This window comes from Pongo pygmaeus, chromosome 19, assembly GCF_028885625.2.
Source record: "Pongo pygmaeus isolate AG05252 chromosome 19, NHGRI_mPonPyg2-v2.0_pri, whole genome shotgun sequence".
NCBI classification, from domain to species: domain Eukaryota; kingdom Metazoa; phylum Chordata; class Mammalia; order Primates; family Hominidae; genus Pongo; species Pongo pygmaeus.
In genome coordinates, this window is record NC_072392.2 from 3,706,806 (window position 1) to 3,729,856 (window position 23,051).

Sequence of the window (23,051 nt, forward strand, 5' to 3'; positions counted from 1 at the left end):
CTCCTGGGAGGCCAGGGCTGGTGGCTCGTGTCTGTAATCTTGGCACTTTGAGAGGCTGAGGCAGGAGGATTGCTTGAGCACAGGAGTTCAAGACCAGCCTGGGCCACATAATGAAATCCTGTCTCTACAAAATATACAGAAAAAACAATTAGGTGAGCATGGTGGAGCATGTCTATAGCCCCTAGCTGCCTGGGAGGCCGAGGCGGGCAGATCACCTGAGGTCAGGAGTTCAAGACTGGCCTGGCCAACATGGTGAAACCCCATCTCTACTAAAAAGACAAAAAATACCTGGGAGTGGTGGCGGGAGCCTGTAATCCCAGCTATTGGGGAGGCTGAGGCAGGAGAATCGCTTGAACCTGGGACAGGGAGAGTGTAGTGAGCCGAAATGGAGCCACTGCACTCCAGCGTGGGGGATAAAGTGACACTCAGTCTCAAAAAAACAAAACGAAACAAAACAGAAAAAAAATTAGCTGGCCATGGTGGTGTATGCCCATAGTCCCAGCTACTTGGGAGGCTGAGGTGGGAGGATCTCCTGAGCCTGGAAGGTGGAGGCTGCAGCACACCGTGATTGTGCTACTGCACTCCAGCCTGGGTGACACAGCGAGAGCCTGTCTCAAAATAATACATTAATTAAATAAAAATAAAGAGGACTCCTGGGGGCTGGGCTAGGCCCTGCCCCTCAAACACCCAGTGCTGAGCACTCAGGTGGGAGACCTCCCCCAACCCCCGCCAGCTCCCAATTCTGCTGACACCTCTACACCAGCTTGGTGGCCACATCCACCTCCTCTCTGGCACTCACCTCTTTTTTTCTTTTCCTTTGTCTTTTCTATTTTTTTTGAGATGGAGTCTCACTCTGTCACCCAGGCTGGAGTGCAGTGGCGTGATCTCGGCTCACTGCAACCTCCGCCTCCTGGGTTCAAGTGATTCTCCTGCCTCAGCCTCCCAAGTAGCTGGGATTACAGGCATGTGCCACCATACCTGGCTAATTTTTGTATTTTTAGTAGAGACCAGGTTTCACCATGTTGGCCAAGCTGGTCTCGAACTCCTGACCTCGTGATCCACCCGCCTCGGCCTCCCAAAGTGCTGGGATCACAGGCGTGAGCCACAACGCCCAGCCTTTTTTTTTTTTTCTTTAAATCCAACTGTCTTGGGGTGTAATTCACATACAATAAAACGCACCCATTTTAGGCACACAGTTTGATGAGTTTTGACAAATGCACCAGCCCCCTCCAAATCCATCAGCCTAGAACGCTCCCGCCTCCCGTTTGTGGTCCATCTTTCCTCAGCACCCCCAGGCCCAGGCAATCACTGACCCGCTCTGTCACTGAAGATTTGTGCAGTCTCGTCCAGAGCGTTACGCAGGTGGAATCACGCAGGAGGAGCTCCTTTGTGTCTGGCCGCCTTTGCTCAGCCCAGCGGTTTAGGCTTCACATGGCAGTTGCGTGCATCGATGGTTGGTTCCTCTCGGTTGCGTGGACGTACTGCAGCTTGCTTATCCTTCATCTGTTCGTGGACATCTGGGGCCTGTGCTGGGTAAAGGCACTGTGGACACTCGGGGGCCTTTGCGCGCATGTCCAGCTTCCCTTCTCCTCCCTGCTCTGATTTTGTGCCTCCATTTCTCCTAACGCAGCCCCACCGGGGCCCCTCCCACCACTGTGAGGACTGGAGCGTGGGGTCTGGGGAGCACAGAGTCCTGGTCTCTGGAGGGGCAGGGTCCCCGGGAGGATTTTGGTAGTTGCCAGTTAGAAGCGTGCCAGGGCTTGCCCTGGAATTCCCTCCTGGGTGACCAGCTGTGAGGTAAGGAGATCTCTGTTTACCTTGGCCGCCCCATCTTGGCCTGTCGGCTCTGTGCTTTGGGCTGGACATAGCTGGACTCAGGCTGGCCTCGGCGGGGGTGGAGGCAGCGTGGCTGGGAAGCCTGGAGCCGACCGCCTTGTCCGCAGGACCCCCCAGCCCATCTGAGCCTCACACCCTGCCTGGCCACCATGAAGCAAGCTAGAAGCTCAGATCGTCAGAGGGCCTTGGGGAAGGCATGGCCCGCCCATTCTGGGCCTCGGGCTCCTCATCCGTAAATGGAGCCCTAGCCCTTGCCTGGCCCATCTCCCAGGGCTGGCTGAAGACACCGGGAGATGAAGCGTATGAGAAGGTCCTGTGGTATGAGAGGTCTTACCGGTGGACCATGTGGAGGGAGGCGCCTTCTGCCTACCCTGGGTCCTGCTGTGAGCTTGGTGCCAACCCCAGGCCCCCTGCTAAGGAACCTGGGAGCTCCTGGGTTGGGGGTGGGGGGGTGCTGCCTCCACCGTCAAGCTGGCATCATGGACGTGTGATCCAAGCACCTGCACCAGGCCCCGTGCTCAAAAACGCTCTGTGCTGGGGCCATTTTCCCGCATTCCCGGCCTCCCTCTGCCCTGGATTAAGAACTCCTGGGGGCTGGCCCTGCCCCCAAACACTGAGCACTCCTCCCCAGGTCCCGAGGGTTCTGATACCACTACACCCACATGCCAGCCATGTACCCAGCCGCCTCTGTGGCTGCTACCTCTTTTTTTCCCTTTTAAGTCAAACGGTACTGCAGTGTAATTCACAAACAATAAAATGCACCCATTTTAAGCACTTGGTTTGGTGAAGTTTAATGTTCTTTTTTTTTTTTTTTTTTTTTTTTTTTTTAAGACAAGAGTCTCGCTCTGTCGCCCAGGCTGTGGCGTGATCTCGGCTCACTGCAACCTCCACCTCCTGGGTTCAAGTGATTCTCCTGCCTCAGCCTTCTGAGTAGCTGGGACTACAGGCGTATGCCACCACGCCTGGCTAATTTTTGTATTTTTAGTAGAGGCAGGGTTTTGCCATGTTGTCCAGGCTGGTCTCGAACTCCCGACCTCAAGTAGTTCACCTGCCTCGGCCTCCCAAAGTGCTGGGATTACTACAGGCATGAGCCATCGCGTCCGGCCATAATATTGAATGTTCTTCTTTCTTTGTAATTCTTGTCATTTTTGGTCAAAGGCTTCCAGGTTTTCATTTTGCAATGGGTCCTGCAAATTATGTAGACAATCCTGCCTCTGGCCCTGCGGGCAGGGCCTGCATCTCCTTCCTAGGATAGCTGAGTGAAGGATTAGATACTAAGACTTCATGATAGGTTTGGTGAAACGAGGGCCATGGCAACTCCTTTCCCTGAGCCCTGGCTTCCAGGAAGGCAGGGCCACCTGTGCGAGTCGGCTCACCCCAGGCAGCCTCGCAGAGGTCACTGGGTATTATGAGCTGAGGGAAGCCTTGGGGAGGTGATAGGTATGAGGTGCATTTGAGCTGGGCTTGGCAGGGCCAGAGGTGGATGGGATCCTGGGACTTGAGGAGAGGGAGATAGAGCAGGAGAGCTGTAGGACCTACAGAAGAGCTGGGGTTGAGGCTTCTCTGTGGGATGCAAGGGGCCCCTGAGATTCAGGCTCCAGGCCCATCCCTGCCCCAGGCCCAATCATGGAACTCTCCCAGCCTGTTTCCTCAGGGGTGACATGCAGATCATAAAATGCATAAAAGGGGCTGGGTGAGGTGGCTCACACCTGTCATCTCGGCACCTTGGAAGGCCGAGGCAGGCGGATCACCTGAGGTCAGGAGTTTGAGACCGGCCTGGCCAACGTGGTGAAACCCCATCTCTACTAAAAAATACAAAAATTATCTGGCTGTGGTGGTACATGCCTTCCCAGCTACCCTGCAAGCCGAGGCAGCTACTCGGGAGATGGAGGCTGCAGTGAACCTAGATCGCACCACTGCACTCCAGCCTGGGTGACAGAGCGAGACTCCGTCTCAAATAAATACACAAATAAATAAACAAATAAAATAAAATAAAATGCACAAAAGGCCTTTGAACTCGTGCACAAATTGTCAACACCGTCCCCATGAGGAGCGAGCAACCCAAAGCTGGGAGGCTCTGCACCGGCCACTCGAGTGTGGCTCTCCAGAGCCTTGTCTTGGGGGCCAAGAGAGCAATCCTGGTGATGTGTGAACCCCAGACCTTTGCTCAGCGTTTCCTGGACTGGGTGTGGGCAGGTGGTAGGGCCCCAGGCAGATGCCCCATAGGTGGAGACGGCGGGACCACTCCCCAGGAAAACAGACGCTGAGGATCCTCCATTCCCCCAGTCACACAACCTTTATTTCTCTACCAAACAGCATGTCAGCAGGTGGGTACAGGGCCCTGCTCCTGCTAAGACCTCCCCACCTGCCCCCAGGAAAGAAGCAGAGAATCTCTGCAGGCACCAGACTCCCCGCCTCCCCCACTGCGTTTCTCTCACTGGCCGCCCAGAACCTGCGAGAGGGAGGAGGGGGGAGGTGTGGGGGAGGGGGCTACAGAACATGGACCCCATTGGTCTGCAAGGCAGGCTGAGGGGCTTTGGATGTGGGGGACTAGGAAAAGGATGTGAGTCTTGATTTACATATAAAATCATCAGTCTGCACACTCTGTAGGAGGGGCCAAGACACAGGGACAGTCCTTGGCGCAGGTTTCTGCTACCCCTCGCTAGTTTTTGCCAAAGTAGCAAAAGCTGAGTTAAGATAAAAATTCTGTCCATCAAAGGCCATCTTCCTCTCATCTGACATGACAAGTTCCTCCAGCAGGGAGGGAGGGAGAGCAGGTGCCCTTGGGGAATCAGCCATCCTTAGTGACATCCTTTCGGCTCATGGGTGTTGTGGGGAGGGGGCAAAGAGTGAGGCCAAGAGTCCAGGAAGCCCACCAGGCTCAGAGGCCCCCAGCTGTGCAGACAGCGCGGCAGCCACACACTGGGCTGGGTAGAAGGGTGCCACGGTCAGGAACCTGAGGATGTCGGGGGTCTCAGGTACCTGGGACGCGGGTGGCGAGTTGGACCTCCGCGTGGCGGACCGGGCGGCAGTGTGACTCTGAACGTCTCCTGCGCTCAGGACAGGGAACCCTGAGTCCAGGAGGCGAGCGGGGCTGAGACAGTCCAGCTAGGCTTTCCCGACTTGTCTCCCGGGAAAGGACATCCTCGCTCCACCCTCCTCCCGGCTCCTCGTGTCCGTGTCTCTGACCCTTCACCCCCCGGGCCCTGCACATATAAACAGAAGCAGCCTCAAGCTCTCGGGAGCCGACTTTGTGGAAGCAGAGCGGAGTGGAGGGGGCTGCCCGCCCTCACTGTACACAGCTGGGCCCAGATGGCCCCTTCTGATCCCCTAGGGCTGACCCAGTCCCAGACCAGGCATGAAAGGAGAGGTCAGAGCCGGTGAGAAGGACCCCCAGGAGTTCTCCATCAGTGCAGAGGCACCAGTCACCAAGTGAATGTCCAGCTTCCGAGCAAGGGAGAGCAAGCTCCAGCCAGACTCGTGATTTGGGGGTGGGGGAGCCCCGGATCTCTGGGTGTGCTGCCAGTTCCGGCTTCTTGGCTGCCCCCTCCCAGCTTGCACCTCTTGGGCCAGAGCTGCAGAGCGGGGAACTTCCCAGGAGAGTCCAGGAGACACAGGAATTACAGACCTCCCAGGCCAGAAGGAAGTGGGGACAGAGACCCCAGGATGGGGCCCGGGGATGGCCGTGCTGTCCTCGGGCCTGTCATTTATCTGGCAGGACCCAGTGGGCAAGTGGGCGAGTGTGGTGGCAGGGGTGGGGGGCGGAGGCGAACACATGGGCACCATCAGTCTGAGGCACACACCGGAGACTCCACTGTGTTCCCAGCGCTCACTTCTTGCTCTTTTCTTCTGGAAGAAAAACCCGAGAGCATGTTAAGATGTATGTGTAAGGGCACACATCCAGGCAGCTTCCTTCCAGCCGCTTCCATCCTCCACTTCTCCCAGGACAGCCCCAGGCTCCCACGGCTTCCCTTACTCCAGACCTCAGTCTACCCCAGCCCCACTGGACCCCCCAAGCTGCAGCCAGAATCCTGCTCTGCAGGACACATCCCCGCAACGTCCCCCACGCCTCCTTCACTCCACTGTTCCATCAACACCCCCAAACCCTCCAGTACACACTCTCCTGGTTTTCATTTTGGGGAATCACCACCCATTATCGTAAGGTTCAGACACCAGGCTCATCGTTGCTTCTCTTGTCCATCACACGCACCCAGGCCTGATTTCACCCAAATTGTGAGAGCTCGTCTCTCCCGCTGACTTCCCCCACCAGGCCTCAAGGCCTGCCACCCTGCCCCCAGCCCCAGTCTTACCTTCCCATCATCCTTCTGCCCCTAGCATCAAGCAAAAGCCGAAATCCAGTCCCAACACCTCACTTCATGGTTCCTCACTGTCCTCAGAGTAAAGTCTAAGCCCGCCTGTAACCTCCCAGATCTGCCCCCACCCCACAACCACCACAGCCCAGCCCCCAGGCCTCGCCTGACAGCTGCTCAGCCACACCTGGGCAGAACCAGGAGGTGGGGCAACAGGACGGCCCCCAGCCCCCAGGGCTGACCCAGGATCCAAAATTCTCCCCAGGACACATCCCTCTCAAACGACATAAATCATGGGGAAGCCACAAGCATCAGGCTTCAGAAAAACTTCCCTAAAAGGCCACCCGGCTGGCTTGGGAGCGCAAAGGGTCCCTCTCTCACCCCCACCCCGTCTGGCTTTAGGAGGCCCCAGGGACTGCAGCAGGGCTGGGCAGGGCTGTCTGGGCTTCCAGCGAGCACATTCCTTGGGGTGTCTCCACCCCACCACTCAGATGGAGCTGCAGGTACCCAGACTGTGTCTGTCCTCCAGCAGCCAGTCACCACCTTTCCAAGCCAAACTTCACAGGGACCACCGTCAACATCTCAAGGAGGTGGAGGTGGAGGTGCTGCCTGGGGCCTGCTCCCCAGATCTGTTCAATGCCGCTCGCCCACCTCCTGGTGTTAGCCTCACCCCCTCTTTTTTGGGAAAGGTGGGGGAACAGAGTTTCGCTCTGTCACCCAGGCTGGAGTGCAGTAGCTCCATCTCAGCTCACTGCAACCTCCACCTCCCAGGTTCAAGTGATTCTCCTGCCTCAGCCTCCCGAGTAGCTGGGATTACAGGCACCTGCCACCACGTCCAGCTAATTTTTGTATCTTTAGTAGAGACGGGGGTTTCACCATGTTGGCCAGGCTGGTCTTGAACTCCTGACTCAGGTGATCTGCCTGCCTCGGCCTCCCAAAGTGCTGGGATTACAGGCATGAGCCACTGTGCCCGGCCCGTTAGTCTCACCCCCTCTTGCCTGTCCTCCATGGTTGACACAGTCCTGCACCGCGCTTACACTCCTCCCGTGCTTCTCCACTGCCCTGAGGATAATGTCCAGGGTCTCCACCCTGGCACTCAAGGCCCTTGCCCCTGCCGGGCCTCACCCCTCTGCCCTGCACGCTGAGTGTCAACATCTGTGCTCACCCAGCCCTGTTCCACCAGGTTCAATCCTGTTGTTTTCAACCACTGCTTTAACCTCAAAGCCTGGAGAAACTCCCCCTCACTCCTGGCCCAGCAGGAATCTCTTCCTCCCAGCCCTCCTGGCCTGTCCCCTCCCGCTAGGACCCTCCCGCTCCTCAGGCCTGGGGAATCCTCCACCATCCAGCAGCCAATGCTGAAAGGCATCTGAGACACAGGCTTTTCCCTGCTGGCTGAGACATTTTAGCTGTGGGCATAATTTTCTCACTTTTAAGTTTTCTCAAGAAAATCTGCCGAGCTCCTAGGAAGTTGTGGCCATTTTGGAAATCTCCCGAGGAAGACAAGCCACCTGAGCTGTCATGTCCCCAGAGGCCTGGCTCTGCAGGTGAGTGAGTGTGGTCAAGGACGGCTGGAGGATTTCCTGGCAGACCGTCCCGGTGCTCCCGCCAGTGCAGGGATGCCTTGGGCCCCCATGGATGGGAGTTTCCAGTGTCTCCCCAGGGCTGTCACAAAGCATTGGCCAGAAAGAACCAGACAGGGGGCAGAATGGCCTTGCTCAGCTCTGCCCCCCACACACCCATCGGCCCCAGCAGGCTTGCCTTGGCTGAGTGCCCACCTGCACCCTCAAGTGAGCCCCTACATGTGTCTGGCCACTCCCTGGACAGGCCAGCTCCCTTGCTCAGCCCCTAGGGAATGACAGACTCGTGATCTATTTATAGTCCCTCCACCCCCTTCCCCTGGGGCACATTCCTGCCAGAGGTGGCCCCCAATGACCCGGCTGCCCCAGTGCAGGCCTCAGCCACTGCCCAGCCCAACCTAGGCCCCTGCACAGCAGTCCAGCCATACAGCCACTGCCTCTGCGCAAATTCCCAGGAACGGGAGCTCACCCCTGCTTCTTCCCTCTCTGAGCAGCTCTGACAGGAAGACGACGCTGTGTCCCTGGCCCTTGGAGGTTCAGAATCACCCACTCTCAGAGCCCACCTGGCAGAGGCAGGTTGATGGACCCCATGTCCCAGCCCACTTCTCTCCAGCCCGACACCTGCCATCCTGTCCTCTCCACTCCGGGGTTAAGGCAGACCCAGAGCTGTGAGCTCAGAAACAACCCTCCCCTTGACCCACCCACAAGGGTGACACCAAAGAGGCCAACCCGGTGTGGTCTGGGGTCCAAGAGGTGGTCAGCGGCTGCCTACTCCAGGCCTGCGAGACTGTCCCGAGAATGCCTGGATAAAGACAGGCTGGGTGCAGAGGGGTCAGAGGCCGAGGCCCAGAAGAGCGCACAGTGCCCTGGCCATGTAGGGGGTGGCAGTTGAAGACAGTGAGGCAGTGTGGCCCAAGAGGTGCTCCCGTTGCTGGCCCTGTGAGCCCAGGACCCCTGCAGTGCAAGACCCTGCAGACACCTTGGGTCCCAGCCACCAAAGCCCCTCCACACCCTCCACTTGGTGGTCCAAGAACGCCTCCCCCATGCGCAGACAGAGAGGCTCTGCGCACCGCACCCACGGCGTCTGCTGCAGCCCAGGAGCAGAGGCGGGCGGGGAGGCAGGCTGGAGGCAGGTGGGCAGCTGAGTGTGCGGGACGGGGCCTCCCACTCACCGTGCATGTGGTTCCGGGACAGGTACTTGAGGGCCTCATCCAGCAGGATGACAGGCAGAGATATCTGGAGCACCACCACCCACTGGCGCCCGCTCAGTGGGGTCACCTGGAAAATGAGCTGGCGGGGAGGGGAAGGGAGGTTTGGTTAAAGGAAGGACTGGCTGTCCCATGCCCCAGCCGTCCGCCGGCCTTATCCACCTGGGCTCTGGTGGACTCTTCGTGAGCACTCCTAAGAACCTCCTGGATGCACTCCCTGATCTTTGTCTGCTCAGCTGCACCCCCCGATCTTTGTCCGCTCAGCTGCACGCCCCGATCTTTGTCCGCTCAGCTTCCTCTGCCTCAAGGGCCCTCCTCTGCCCTTGCCCGCTGGGCCAACTCCCATCCATCCTGTTGGGAGGCGGGAGGATTCTGCCCTGGGAAAGCTCGTCCTTCCTCTCACCCCAGCCTGGGCACAGTCCCCTCAGCAAGGGGTTTACCCCTCTTCCGTCCCCCAGGTCTGGGAGCTCCTGAAGGTGGGGCCACAGCTGGAGGCGGTGGCTGGCCAGACCTCTCACCTCCCTCTCCTCCAGGTAGTTTCCATTGCAGGGGGGCCAGAGAGGCCCAGCGACCAGCCCAGGGCCTGTGATGTCCGGGGACCAGGGCAGTGGGGCAGGCGGGGTGACTCACAGGCAGGGGCGGCACGAGCAGGATGAGGAAGTGCAGGGCCATGGACATGGCCACAGCTGCCAGCAGCCAGGGGTTCATCCAGGGCGGCATCCGCAGCAGCGACTGGTTCTCTGAGACGCTGCCAAGGCACAGGGTGCTCCCCTTAGGCTGGGGTGCAGGGAGGTCCTGCCGGGCACCCACCCCCCATGGGAGGAGCCTCACCACTTCTCTCGCAGTGCATCGCTGTTGCCCGCTCAGCCTGCCAGGGCCTGTCCCGGGCTGGGACCCCTTTCTCTGTCCCTCAGACCTAATCTTGGCCTATTTCTTCAGACCCCAGTTTCAGCCATCTTTGTCCCCTAGACCCCAATTTGGTCCCCATGGACTCTCAGAATCCTCTCTGGGCCCCTCTGACCCTTAGGCCCCAATCCTGGTCCCCAAATCTTTGGATCCCAATCTTGGACCCCCATGACCCCCAGACCCTAATCCTGGACCCTACTTGGCCCCAGACCTTTGTTCTGGACCCCTCTAACTCCTAGACCTCAGTCCTGGACTCCCCTGACCCCTGGAACCCAATCCTGGACCCTTGACCCTCTGATCTCAATCCCGAACCCCTCAAACATCAGACCCCAATCGAAACCCCTTGACCCCAGACCCCAATCCTGGACCTCTCTGACCCCTAGACCCCAGTCTGGGACGCTCTTGACCTCTGAACCCCAATCCTGGACCCCCTTGAACCTCTGATCCCAATCCTGAACCCCCCAAACATCAGACCCCAATCCTGGACCCTCTTGACCCATAGACCCCAATCCTGGACCCCTGACCGTCAGACACTGATACTGGAACCCCCAGCTCTCAGTCCCCACTCCTCAGCCCCAGCTCCAGGCCCTGCGCCCAGCCCACCTGGACCCCTGACCGTCCGACACTGATACTGGAACCCCCAGCCCTCAGCCCCCACTCCTCGGCCCCAGCTCCAGGCCCTGCGCCCAGCCCACCTGGACCCCTGACCGTCCGACACTGATACTGGAACCCCCAGCCCTCAGCCCCCACTCCTCGGCCCCAGCTCCAGGCCCTGCGCCCAGCCCACCTGGACCCCTGACCGTCAGACACTGATACTGGAACCCCCAGCCCTCAGCCCCCACTCCTCGGCCCCAGCTCCAGGCCCTGCGCCCAGCCCACCTGGACCCCTGACCGTCCGACACTGATACTGGAACCCCCAGCCCTCAGCCCCCACTCCTCGGCCCCAGCTCCAGGCCCTGCGCCCAGCCCACCTGTTGAGAGCATTGCACATTTCAATGGTCACGAGCACGGACAATGCCATGGTGGTGGGGAAACGCGACTCGAACACCTCACAGTCGATGCCGGCAAAGAGCGGGTTGTCTTCGGAGCACTTCAGGAAGTTCCTCTGGGGGCACCGTGGTGGGTCAGAGAGAGCGGCAGGTCAGGCGATGGGCTGGTGGGTGGGAGGAGGGAAGCCTCATCCTGCCCTTGGCCCACGCCTGGGCACAACCAGCACACAAAACACTGCCGTGGGGTGGGCTGGGGATCCCGGGAGGGGTGCGGGGTCGGGGCGGCGGGGGGGAGCTGCACCGTGCCAGGGAGAAGCAAGGGCACGGCGTGGGAAAGGCAGACTGTTCTGGAGCAGGAGTGCAGTGGCTCAGGAGAACAGCTGCCATTGGCCTGGGGAGGCTAGCGGGAGTCTGGAGACCACTGAATAGGGAAGTGCATGTGGAAATCAACCAACACAACCATGCGGGAGTGGAATTCACCTTTGCGGTACAGAAGATGAAGGCTACACAGGCCCTGTTCACTGTTATTAAGATTCCATTTACAGCTGGGCGTGGTGGCTCATGCCTGTTATCCAGGGAGGCCGAGGCGGGTGGGTCACCTGAGGTCAGGAGTTCGAGACCAGCCTGGCTAACATGGTGAAACCCCGTCTCTACTAAAAATACAAAAATTTAGCCTGCGTGGTGGTGCGCACCTGTAATCCCAGCTACACGGGAGGCTGAGGCAGGACAATCGCTTGAACCCGGGGGTCGGAGGTTGTAGTGAGCAGAGATTGTGCCACTGCACTCCAGCCTGGGCGACAGAGCCAGACTCCGTCTCAAAAAAAAAAAAAAAAATTCCATTTACACCTCATACCTCACTCCATTTCTGCCACTGAAACTGAACTCTATCAGATCTGATGCGTGCTTCTGACAGAGACTAATGAATTGCCAAGGTGCAGCCTTAACAGGTAGCTTCTCTGTAATTACCATGAAGCGGTCAGGGCCGAGAACCCGTATAGCCCCAGGGGAGTTTTCTTTCTGCTCATAAACCTTGTTCGCAGAATCGTGCTAAGAGGCTGAACAGAGTGTATTGGGGGAACTTGTCTTGTTCTCTTCCATATTATGGGGATGAGGGTGAATGTTTCCAACCGTTAACCAGCTTAGTTCACCAAAAATACAGATCCTGCTCTTGGGAGTCTAATCTGAACATGGAGATCTTTTTCTTTTTTTTTTTTTTTTGAGATGGAGTCTCGCTTTGTCACCCGGGCTGGAGTGCAGTGGTGCAATCTCGGCTCACTGCAAGCTCTGCCTCCCGGGTTCACGCCATTCTCCTGCCTCAGCCTCCCGAGTAGCTGGGACTACAGGCGCCCACCACCACGCCTGGCTAATTTTTCGTATTTTTAGTGGAGACGGGGTTTCACTGTGTTAGCCAGGATGGTCTCGATCTCCTGACCTCGTGATCCGCCCGCCTTGGCCTCCCAAAGTGCTGGGATTACAGGCGTGAGCCACCGCACCCGCCTATGGAGATCTTTTAAATTAGAAATTGGGGCCATGTGCTGTGAACATAATCCTTAAAGAAAAACGTGTAAAATGCCCGGCTGTCTGATCTACTGTCTGTAGCATAAATACATCCATTTTCCCACAATGCACAAATGCAGATAAGGACACTCTGAGTATCGTTTCTCCTCTCTCATGCGGGAAGGGAAATAAGCCTGGCTAGATATTTTAACAAAGACATAGAGAATCTGATAATCTCTTAAATCGATAGTGGACGTTTTCTCCAAAACTCAAGCTCCAGCATTTGAGGCAAGTGGACATGTCTTTTTTTGTTTGTTTGTTTTTGTTTTTGTTTTCGTTTTAGAGATGGAGTCTCACTCTGTCACCCAGGCTGGAGTGCAGTGACGTGATCTCGGCTCACTGCAACCTCCACCTCCCAGGTTCGAGCGATTCTTCTGCCTCAGCCTCCTGAGTAGCTGGGACTACAGGCACCCGCCACCACGCCTGGCTAATTTTTGTATTTGTAGTAGAGATGGGGTTTCATCATATTGGCCAGGCTGGTCTCGATCTCCTGACCTCAAGTGATCCACCCGCCTCGGCCTCCCAAAGTGCTGGGATTACAGGCGTGAGCCACTGTGCCTGGCCTTATTTTGTTTTTGAGACAAGGTCTCACTCCCATCAACCAGGCTGGAGTGCAGTGGCACGATCTCAGCTCACTGTAGCCTTGACTTCCTGGGCTCAGGTGATTGTCCCACTGCAGCCTCCCAAGTAGCTGAGACTCCAGGCCTGAGCCGTCACTGTTGGCTAAGTTTTGTCTTTTTTGTAGAGACGGGGTTTCGCCATGTTGCCCAGGCTGCTCTCAAATTCCTGGGCTCAAGTGATCCGCCCGCCTTGGCCTCCCAGAGTGCTGGGATTATAGGCGTGAGCAGCCACACATTTTTATTTGGTGCTGATCATAGAGAAGGAAAAACCTCCTGAACTTTGAACCTGACTCTACCCACCCAGTGATCAAGAGGACCAAATCCTCCTGCCAATTGTGCCACTGTTGTCGGGCCTCACCCTGCCAGATCTTAATGGCCTATCCATACATGTACATACAAACATAGGGACACACACCTCCCACTCGGGCACGTGAATGCTTAGACGCTTATGCATCTACACACAGAAGAAAATACCAACAAGATCATGTCAGGATGTTCCGGCCGGGCGCGGTGGCTGACGCCTGTATTCCCAGCACTTTGGGAGGCCGAGGCGGGCAGATCACCTGAGGTCAGGAGTTCGAGACCAGCCTGGCCAACATGGTGAAACCCCATCTCTACAAAAATACAAAAATTAGCCAGGCGTGATGGCGAATGCCTGTAATCCCAGCTACTCAGAAGGCTGAGGCAGGAGAATCGCTTGAACCAGGGAGGTGGAGGTTGCAGTGAGCTGAGAGCATGCCGCCGCACTCCAGCCTGGGCGACAGAGCGAGACTCCATCTCAAAAAAATAAATAAATAAGTAAAAATGTTTCAATGGGTCTGTTGCTCTTGCCATAAATGCCCTGCCCAGTACAGAACTTCTGGGTTTCACCAGTAAGCACCTGCCACGCACACACAGTATTCCCCAGGTCATAGGTCTCGGTGTGGCCTCCGGAATTATTCATTAGAAGGCGCGCTGGGATCTGGGTGCGGTGACTCACGCCTGTAATCCCAGCACTTTGGGAGGCCGAGGTGGGCGGATCATGAGGTCAGAAGATCGAGACCATCCTGGCCAACACGGTGAAACCCCGTCTCTACTAAAATACAAAAAATTAGCTGGGCATGGTGGTGGGCGCCTGTAGTCCCAGCTACTCGGGAGGCTGAGGCAGGGGAATCACTTGAACCCGGGAGGTGGAGGTTGCAGTGAGCCGAGATCGCACCACTGCACTCCAGCCTGGGCGACAGAGCGAGACTCCATCTCAAAAAAAAAAAAAAAAAAAAAAAAAAGACAGTGCGTTGGGCTGGAGCTTCTGTCTCACAGGCACATGGGAAAAGCCTGGAGGAGCCCATTTCTACTGGTGAGGCCACTACTCTGCCTACTCCTTCCCTTTGCCTGCCTGCCTATTTCCTATTCCCTATTCCCTGTATCCTGCAAGACCCCCTTTAGTTTGGTTTGGTTTTCTTTTTTTTTTTTTTTTGAGACTGCATCTCGCTCTATCTCCCAGGCTGGAGTGCAGTGGTGTGATCTCGGCTCACTGCAACCTCCGCCTCTCGGATTCAAGCGATTCTCCTGCCTCAGCCTCCCGAGTAGCTGGGAAAACAGGCATCCGCCACCACGCCTGGGTAATTTTTGTATTTTTAGTAGAGATGGGGTTTCACCATGTTGGTCAGGCTGGTCTTGAACTCCTGACCTCAAGTGATCCGCCCACCTCGGCTTCCCAAAGTGCTGGGATTACAGGCATGAGCCACCGCGGCAGGACGTGTTCTTTTTTTTTAGAGAGACAGGGTCTTACTCTGTCACCAAGGCTGAAGTGCAGTGGTGTGATCACGGCTCACTTCAGGTGTGACCTCCTGGACTCAATTGATCCTCCCACCTCAGCCTCCCGAGAAGCTACAGGCACACATCACTGTGCCTGGCTCATTTTTATTTTTATTTTTATTTGGTAGAGATGGGGTCTCACTGTATTGCCCAGGCTGGTCTCAAACTCCTGGGCTCAAGTGATCCGCCTATCTTGGCTTCCCAAAGTACTAGGATTACAGGCGTCAGCCACCATCAGCCGCCCCTCAATTCTTTTTTTTTTTTTTTTCTTGAGATGGAGTCTTGCTTTGTCACCCAGGCTGGAGTGCAGTGGTGTGATCTTGGCACACTGCAACCGCTGCCTCCCAGGTTCATGTGATTCAACTGCCTCAGCCTCCCGAGTAGCTGGGATTACAGGCGTGCACCACCATGCCCAGCTAATGTTTGTATTTTTAATAGAGACGGGGTTTCACCACGTTGGACAGGCTGGTCTCGAACTCCTGACCTCAGGTGGTCCACCCACTTCAGCCTCCCAAAGTGCTGGGATCACAGGCATGAGCCACCATGCCTGGCCCTCCCCTCTATTCTTGATCTCCTCAGTTTGACCCTCTGCCTAAAGTCCCACTATTTACGGGCTCATTCCTCTGAGGCCTCAACGTTTTAGGGGTCCCCTGACAAAGGTAAGATACATCTGGCAGTGAGGCCCCTTGGTCCCCGCTAACTGACTGGGATGGGGAGGTGCCTTTTGGCTTGGGGGGCCGTGCTGGTGTCTCTGGGTTTCCCGCGGGCTCTGAGCTTTGCTCCCCAGGTGGAGATGTTTATTCGTGTATAGCGAGTGGGGAAGGACACTGCAGGCCACCCATGCAGCTCTGGACCCATCTCCCCTGGAACTCCAACAACTCGAGCTGTAAGTTCAACAGGCTCCCTGGCCATCCCTTGCTCACCAGCTGGTAGAAGTTGACGTGAGGTCCCTCGGCATCATACAGGAACCACCAGGTGGCGGCAGCCACTGTGGCCAGGCCTACGTACACTGCGGGGAAGGGAGGAGACTGGCTGTAGAGAATGGTGGTGGTTTTCTGGCGTCTGTTTCCCCTGCCTAATAATTCCCTGGATTCCCAGCAGGGAGCCACCCTTTTCCTCTCTAAGCCCTGTGGTTTGCAGGCACCTCCCCTCGATGCCAGTGGTGGGCCCTGGCTGGTCAATCAGCATCTGCCATACCCTTGGCTCCAGTGATTGGAGATTAGCAGGTGAACCCTATGTGGGCCGATGAGAACAGGCCTGTTGAGACTTTTTTTTTTTTGAGATGGAGTCTCGCTCTGTCGCCCAGGCTGGAGTGCAATGGTGCCATCTCGGCTCACAGCAACCTCTGCCTCCTGGGTTCAAGCAATTCTCCTGCCTCAGCCTCCCGAGTAGCTGGGATTACAGGCACCTGCCATCATGCCCAGCTAATTTTTGTATTTTTAGTAGAGATGGGGTTTCACCATGTTGGCCAGGCTGGTCTCGAACTCCTGACCTCAGGTGATCTGCCTGCCTCGGCCTCCCAAAGTGCTGGGGTTACAGGTGTGAGCCACATGTTGGCCAGGCTGGTCAAACTCCAGACCTCAAGTGATCTGCCCATCTCAGCCTCCCACAATGCTGGGGTTACAAGTGTGAGCCACCATGCCTGGCCCAGGCCTGAGACTTTTATCATACTACAGGGAGAGCAGTATGATAAAAGGCTCTCTCTTCTGCTGAATTTGGGGTTGTAATGGAGTGAGCATGAGGGCTGGGGCTGCAGCAGCCATTTTGCCACCATGAGGGACGTGGGCCTGAGAATGAAGCTGAGGCAGTGCCAAAATATGCCAGTGATATTGAGACCCAGATCCCACCATGCCTGGTCTTTTCCATTACATGAGCCCATACAGTTTCTACCGGCACAAGCCAGGCTGAGTCACACTGTCTGCCGCTTGCAAGCCTGATACAAGGCTCTTAGGAAGCTTAGGAATTCCACGGAGGGCGCAGGCCCCACTCACCTCCGATAGCCAGGTATCGAAAGAAGAGCCAGCCACTGATGAGGGCTTCGCGGGGGCTCCGGGGCAGCTTCTCCATGATGTCCAGGTCTGGCGGGTTGAAGCCCAGAGCTGTGGCAGGTAGGCCGTCTGTCACCAGGTTCACCCAGAGCAGCTGCACAGGGATCAGGGCTTCGGGCAGGCCCAGAATTGCCGTGAGGAAGATGCTGGAACAGAGTTATGAGCTCTAGCCCCGGTAGGTCCAGCCCCCGCCAGATGGAGGCTCCAGCTCTTGCTCAGATCCAAGGCTGGGAGCTCACCCACTGTCTCCACAGCAGCCCCTCCTCCCTCTGCTAGCTGTGATGTGAAGGGTGTGTGTACACAGCTCTGCCTCGGGCCTGGCCAGCCCTGCCTTCCCCAGTCCCAGCTCTGGATCCTGGACATACCTGCTCTTTAGGCCTAGCAGAGGCCAAGTACACACACACACACACACACACACACACGAAGAGGGCATGCCCAAGAATCAGACATGTGAAAAACCTAGCACATGCCACACCATCCTGCAAACACAAGCAAACACCTACATGTCTGCCCTGAGGTGCAGAGATGCAGAATCCATCCATGTCCAGCAATACACATGCTCACCATTCCCCACAGGCATCCTCACATGTGAATACGAGTGTGTGCACAGTCACACGCCGGCACAAATCCTGCTGCTTGTACTCACGCTCAAAATGCACCAGAGCACACATGCAAAATATACACGTTACACACACCTCTCACTCAGGCACTCAGGCCATGTGCACACAAATACACATTCACACACGGACACACACACGACTGCCTAAAGGGGGGGCTTTTCTCTCATCTTGCTAATCTGCAAGTAGGAAGTTCATGGCTGGAGGGCTGAGAGGCGACTCTTCAGGCACCTCCGTGGGTGCTGGGGTGACCATGATCCATAGGTCACCAGGGCTTCTGGAGAATGACGAGATGTCCTCTCCCCTGTCCACTCCAAGGTGGGACCCTGGAAAGCCTCAGCCAGGGCAGGGAACAGGCCCCTCCATCCCTGCAGCCCATCCGAGGAACAGGCATTTTCCCCATCTGAGGGGCACAGAGCGGACTGAGAGGGCTGCGAGGAGGGAGTGCCCGGCCTCACCAGACGACCTCGCCAACATTGGAGGAGATGAGGTAGCGGATGAATTGCTTCATGTTGCTGTAGATGGCCCGGCCCTCCTCCACCGCAGCCACGATGGAGGCAAAGTTGTCATCTGATAGCACCATCTCTGCCGCCGACTTGGCCACGGCCGTGCCCGAGCCCATGGCGATGCCGATCTCTGCTTTCTTCAGGGCTGGTGCGTCGTTCACTCCATCACCAGTCTGTGGGCCAGGTCAGGTAGGGCTGTGCCTGAGAAACTTCCCTTCCACCTCCCCATCTCCTCTCAACTCAGCCCATCCCCAGTCTTAGGGGATGTTCCAAAGGAAGCAGACAGCTGGACAGAACAAATGGCGAGTTCAAGAATGAACTTAGAAATTGGGCAGAGGATGAGGCTGAGGAGAAGGCAAGGGGTGCAGACAAGAACCAAGTTGGGGAGAATATCAAGTATGAGGTTAGGGGAGACGATGAAGTGGGGATGGGGGTGACGGTGAGTCAGCAATGAGGGTAGGGATGAAATTGAGGTTGGATGTGGGGTAGAAAATGAAACTGAGGTTAGGGAGAAAGCTGAGGTCAAGTCAGGAATGAAGTCAAGGGAATGGCCCGGGTAACAAGCCAGGTAGGTGTTCTAGTCAAGTTGAAAATCAAGGCAAAGGCAGAGGCCAAGTCAAGGTCCACATGAGAAGTGATGTCAAGTGACATGAAGTCTGCCGTTGCAATCAAGGTCAAATTGAAGGCCAGGCCAGGAGCGGTGGCTCATGTCTGTAATCCCAGCACTTTGGGAGGCCGAGGCGGGTGGATGACCTGAGTTCAGGAGTTCAAGACCAGCCTGGGCAACATGATGAAACCCCATCTCTACTAAAAATACAAAAATTAGCTGGGCGCAGTGGTGCATGCCTATGATCCCAGCTACTTGGGAGGCTGAGGCAGGGGAGTCGCTTGAGCCTGGGAGGCGGAGGTTGCAGTGAGCCGAGATTGCACCACTGCACTCCAGCCTGGGTGACAGAGTGAGACTCCATCTAAAAAAATTGAAGTCCTGATCAAAGTTGAGGTCAACATAAAGCATTACATTGAGGGGTGGGGCAGTGTCAAGGTCAATGTTGAGAATAAGGTCTTGGTCCAGGTCAAGACTGGAATTCTTTTTTTTGGGGTGAGGGGAAAGAGTCTCACTCTGTTACCCAGGCTGGAGTGCAATGGCACAATCTCAGCTCACTGCAACCTCCTCCTCCCAGGTTCAAGCAATTCTCATGCCTCAGCCTCCCGAGTAGCTGAGATTGTAGGCATGCACCGGCTAATTTTTGTATTTTTAGTGGAGACAGGGTTTCACCATGTTGGCTAGGCTGGTCTTGAACTCCTGACCTCAGGTGATCCGCCCGCCTCGACCTCCCAGAGTGCTGGGATTACAGGCATGAGCCACCGTGCCCAGCCAAGACTGGAATTCATATCAGGGTTAAGCTCAACATAAATAATTAGGTCAGGCTGGGTGTGGTGGCCCACACTTGTAATCCTAGCACTTTGGGAGGCCAAGGCTGGAGGATGGCTTGAGTCCAGGAGTTCAAGACTAGCCTGGGCAACATAGGGAGACCTCATCTCTACAAAAAATTAAAAAATTAGCCAGGCATGGTGGTGCATGCCTGTAGTCCCAGCTCCTCAGGAGGCTGAGGTGGGAGGATCTCTTGAGCCTGAGAGGATGAGGCTTCAGTGAGCCCTGACTGTGCCACTGCATTCCAGCCTGGGCAACAGAGGGAGACCTCATCACACAAACAAAAACAAAAAAAGAATTAGATTAAGATGAGGGTCAACATCAAGGTCAGGGACAAAGTCAGCACAGAGGTCAAAGATAAGATCAAGAACCAGGTTGCAGCGGTAGTCAAGTTGGGTATGCAGATCAAGGCTGGGCCATGGGTCAGGGTTAAGGTCAAGGTAAAGGACGAGGTTAGGCTGGAGGTCAAGACTGAAAACAGAGACCAGGTCAGGGGAGAGGCTGAGCTCAGAAGAATAGGTCAGCAATTAAGAACAAAAACTAGGCCCAAACTAAATGTCCATCCAAAGAGGAATGGTTCAATAAACTGAAATATTCACATGGTGGAATGCTACTCAACAATCAAAAAGCAATAGGCCGGGTGCAGTGGCTTATGCTTGTAATCCCAGCACTTTGGGAGGCCGAGGCAGGCGGATCACAAGGTTAAGAGACAGAGACCATCCTGGCCAACATGGTGAAACGCCGTCTCTACTAAAAATGAAAAAATTAGCTGGGCGTGGTGGCGCATGCCTGTGGTCCCAGCTACTCAGGAGGCTGAGGCAGGAGAATCGCTTGAACCCGGGAGGCGGAGGTTGCAGTGAGCCGAGATCGCACCATTGAGCTCCGGCCTGGGTGACAGAGCGAGACTCCGTCTTCAAAAAAAAAAAAAAAAAAAAAAAAAAGCAATAATCTGATACAACAATGATGCAGATAGATCTCAAAAAAGCCCCAAACCAAAACAGTCCATACTGTATGATTCCATTCATTTGAAAATCCAGGGCAGATAAAACTTGTATACGGTGGAAAAAAACCGAAACAGTGATCGCCTGTTTTACGACGAAGGACAGAGATGGGGAAGGAGTGTGCGGGAACTTCATGGGTTGATGGTAATGCGTCATATCTTTTTTTTTTTTTTTTTTTGGAGAGATGGGGTCCCAAACTCCTGGGCTCAAGCAATCCTCCTGCCTTGGCCTCCCAAAGTGCTGGAATTACAAGCGTGAGCCACCATTCCTGGCATTTTCCTATCTTGATAAGGCTGTGAGTTACACAGGTGTGTGCATGTTCCTAAACTCATCAGATAATACGCTAAAGATCTGTGTGTTTCATCGAAGGCAAATTTTACCTCAAAAAGGAAAAACAGAACCACAAACAACATTGCTCTCTGGTTAACATGTATTCTAAAGTAGGTGAGGGGGAATATGCCGATGTCTGCAACTGACTTTGAAATACACCTAAGAAAAGATGGGCTTATGGGCAAAGAATGCCTGCATGGACAGGTATGTGATAAAGCAAATACAATAAAATGTTAGTTGTAGAATCTAGATGATAGATATGTAGGTGTTCAGAATAAAATTAGTATTATTATTATTATTTTGAGATTAAGTCTCACTCTGTCACCCAGGCTGGAGTGCAGTGGTGTGATCTCGGCTCACCGCAACCTCTGCCTCCCGGGTTCAAGCGATTCTCCTGCCTCAGCCTGCCGAGTAGCTGGGATTACAGGCATGCACCACCACGCCCGGCTAATTTTTGTACTTTTAGTAGAGACGGGGTTTCCCCATATTGGCCAGGCTTGTCTCGAACTCCTGACCTCAAGTGATCCACCCGCCTCAGCCTCCCAAAGTGCTGAGATGACAGGCGTGAGCCACCGTGCCTGGCCCAGAATAACATTATTTAAATTTCTTTTTGTATTTGAATTTTTTGGTAATAAGATTTTAGAAAAGATAAGAATGAGGCAGAGGGGAGAGTTGCACGGCTTGCTCTTTCCACGCCCTGTAGCCCTGCTCATCACTCCCTCCTGGGGCTCCAGGCTGTGGCCTCACCATGGCGGTGATCTCGTTAAAGGACTGCAGGTTCTCCACGATGCGGGACTTGTGTGCGGGCTCCACGCGGGCGAAGCAGCGGGCGGTGCGGCAGGCATGGCGCTGCTGCTCGGGGCTGAGGTCATCAAACTCGCGGCCCGTGTAGGCCTTGCCCGCCACGTCTTCCGTGTCCCCAAAGATGCCAAGCCTGCGGCAGATGGCCACGGCAGTGCCTTTGTTATCCCCCGTGATCATGACCACGCGGATGCCTGCCTGGTGGCAGCGTGTGATGCAGGCAGCCACCTCAGGTCGCGGCGGGTCCAGCATGCCCACGCAGCCCACGAAGGTCAGATCCGTCTGTAGGGAGGGGGCAGGTTCAAGCAGGGCCTGAGCCCATCCCTGACCTACCACCTGCTCAGCTGCTACAGGGAGAATCAGCTCCCGCACCCACCTCGTACTGCAGGGAGAATCGGCTCCCGCACCCACCTCGTACTGCACAAACTTGCTGCAGTCGTCCAGCTCCATGTCCTCCTTCCTCGGGGGCGCGTCCCGGGTGGCCAGTGCCAGGCAGCGCAGCGTGTCTGACCCTGAGCTCCAATCCCGGATCTTTGCCAGGATCTGCTCCCTGGAGGTGGGGGTCAGGGGTGCTGTGTGGCTCCCCACGCGGACTGAGCTGCAGCGCTCAATCACACTCTCAGGAGCCCCCTGCGAGGCGGGGAGAGGGAGAAGAGGCAACTCATCAGTCAGGACCCCTCCTCTCCTTCCTGCCCAAACTCAGGAAACTGAGACTAAGATACGGGGAAAGGCCACCCAAGGGTACACACACAAGGCACGGAGCAGAATCCATTCTTTGAAAGTTCAAAGTGAGAACCAAGTGGGTCCCCCTGTGAGACAATCTAAAGGGAATGGGGGGAGTGTGCTGGGGTGGGGGCAGCCACCAACCTAGCGATGCCCTTCACCCACCAGCCCACAGCCAACTCGGGTGCTGCAGCATTTTGCAGGCAGGGGTGGAAATGGCATCCCCTGCAGGTCCTGCCTCCCTGGTGCTACTTGGGTTCCAATTTGGTAGGGGCCTCAGCAGCAGGGAGGCAGGCTGAGCCCTGCCTGGGGACCAGAAATAGAGCCATGCACAGGGTGTGGTGGGCATAGCCCTGGGAAGGGGGTCCAGGGATGACAGGCCCCTCAGTGGCCTCAGGTCTCACCTCAGACCTCACCCCGGGCCTAGGAACAGCCTCTAAAGCTCCTTCAATGGCTTCTGCTCCTAAAAGATCACCCAGCCACTAACTTTTCCAAGTGGCCCGAGCTCCCAGTACAGAAGCCTTTTCATTGCAAAAGGGGTTTAAACTTCCCTTGCAGGGTGAAGCTAGAGCTGTATTTCCCTCTTCAGGTTTGGGAGCAGCAATGGAGATGCTGTAGACAGTGGTCTGCACGGGAGTTGATTCCTTTCCCTCCCTGGGACTCAGTTTTCAAAACACGGAGCACCAAGGGTGGCACCAACCACCCCTATACCACCGGTTAGAGGCAAAAGGGGCTCCTGAGAACTTCTAACCCAACCCCGCCATTCGCACCGGGAGGACTGGGGCTCACAGAG

At 56.0% G+C, this 23,051-nt stretch overlaps 1 protein-coding gene across 3 annotated transcripts in view; it reads right to left on the bottom strand.

Moving 5' to 3' along the window:
* Window positions 1-4,113: 4,113 nt before the first annotated feature.
* Window positions 4,114-23,051, bottom strand: part of ATP2A3 (ATPase sarcoplasmic/endoplasmic reticulum Ca2+ transporting 3) — a 40,623-nt gene continuing 21,685 nt past the window's right edge. Inside the window, exons 13-22 of one of the 3 annotated variants that reach the window (XM_054459310.2) lie at window positions 21,947-22,165; window positions 21,482-21,817; window positions 17,924-18,144; window positions 16,792-16,994; window positions 15,724-15,809; window positions 10,809-10,942; window positions 9,562-9,679; window positions 8,896-9,013; window positions 8,453-8,540; window positions 4,114-5,685 (exon numbers count right to left, since the gene is read on the bottom strand). In XM_054459310.2, the coding sequence (XP_054315285.2) occupies window positions 5,622-5,685; window positions 8,453-8,540; window positions 8,896-9,013; window positions 9,562-9,679; window positions 10,809-10,942; window positions 15,724-15,809; window positions 16,792-16,994; window positions 17,924-18,144; window positions 21,482-21,817; window positions 21,947-22,165 (1,587 nt within the window). In that variant the 3' untranslated portion in view covers window positions 4,114-5,621. The remainder of the gene's footprint in view (window positions 5,686-8,452; window positions 8,541-8,895; window positions 9,014-9,561; window positions 9,680-10,808; window positions 10,943-15,723; window positions 15,810-16,791; window positions 16,995-17,923; window positions 18,145-21,481; window positions 21,818-21,946; window positions 22,166-23,051) is intronic. The other 2 variants (XM_054459307.2, XM_054459309.2) reach the window with 2 other exon arrangements.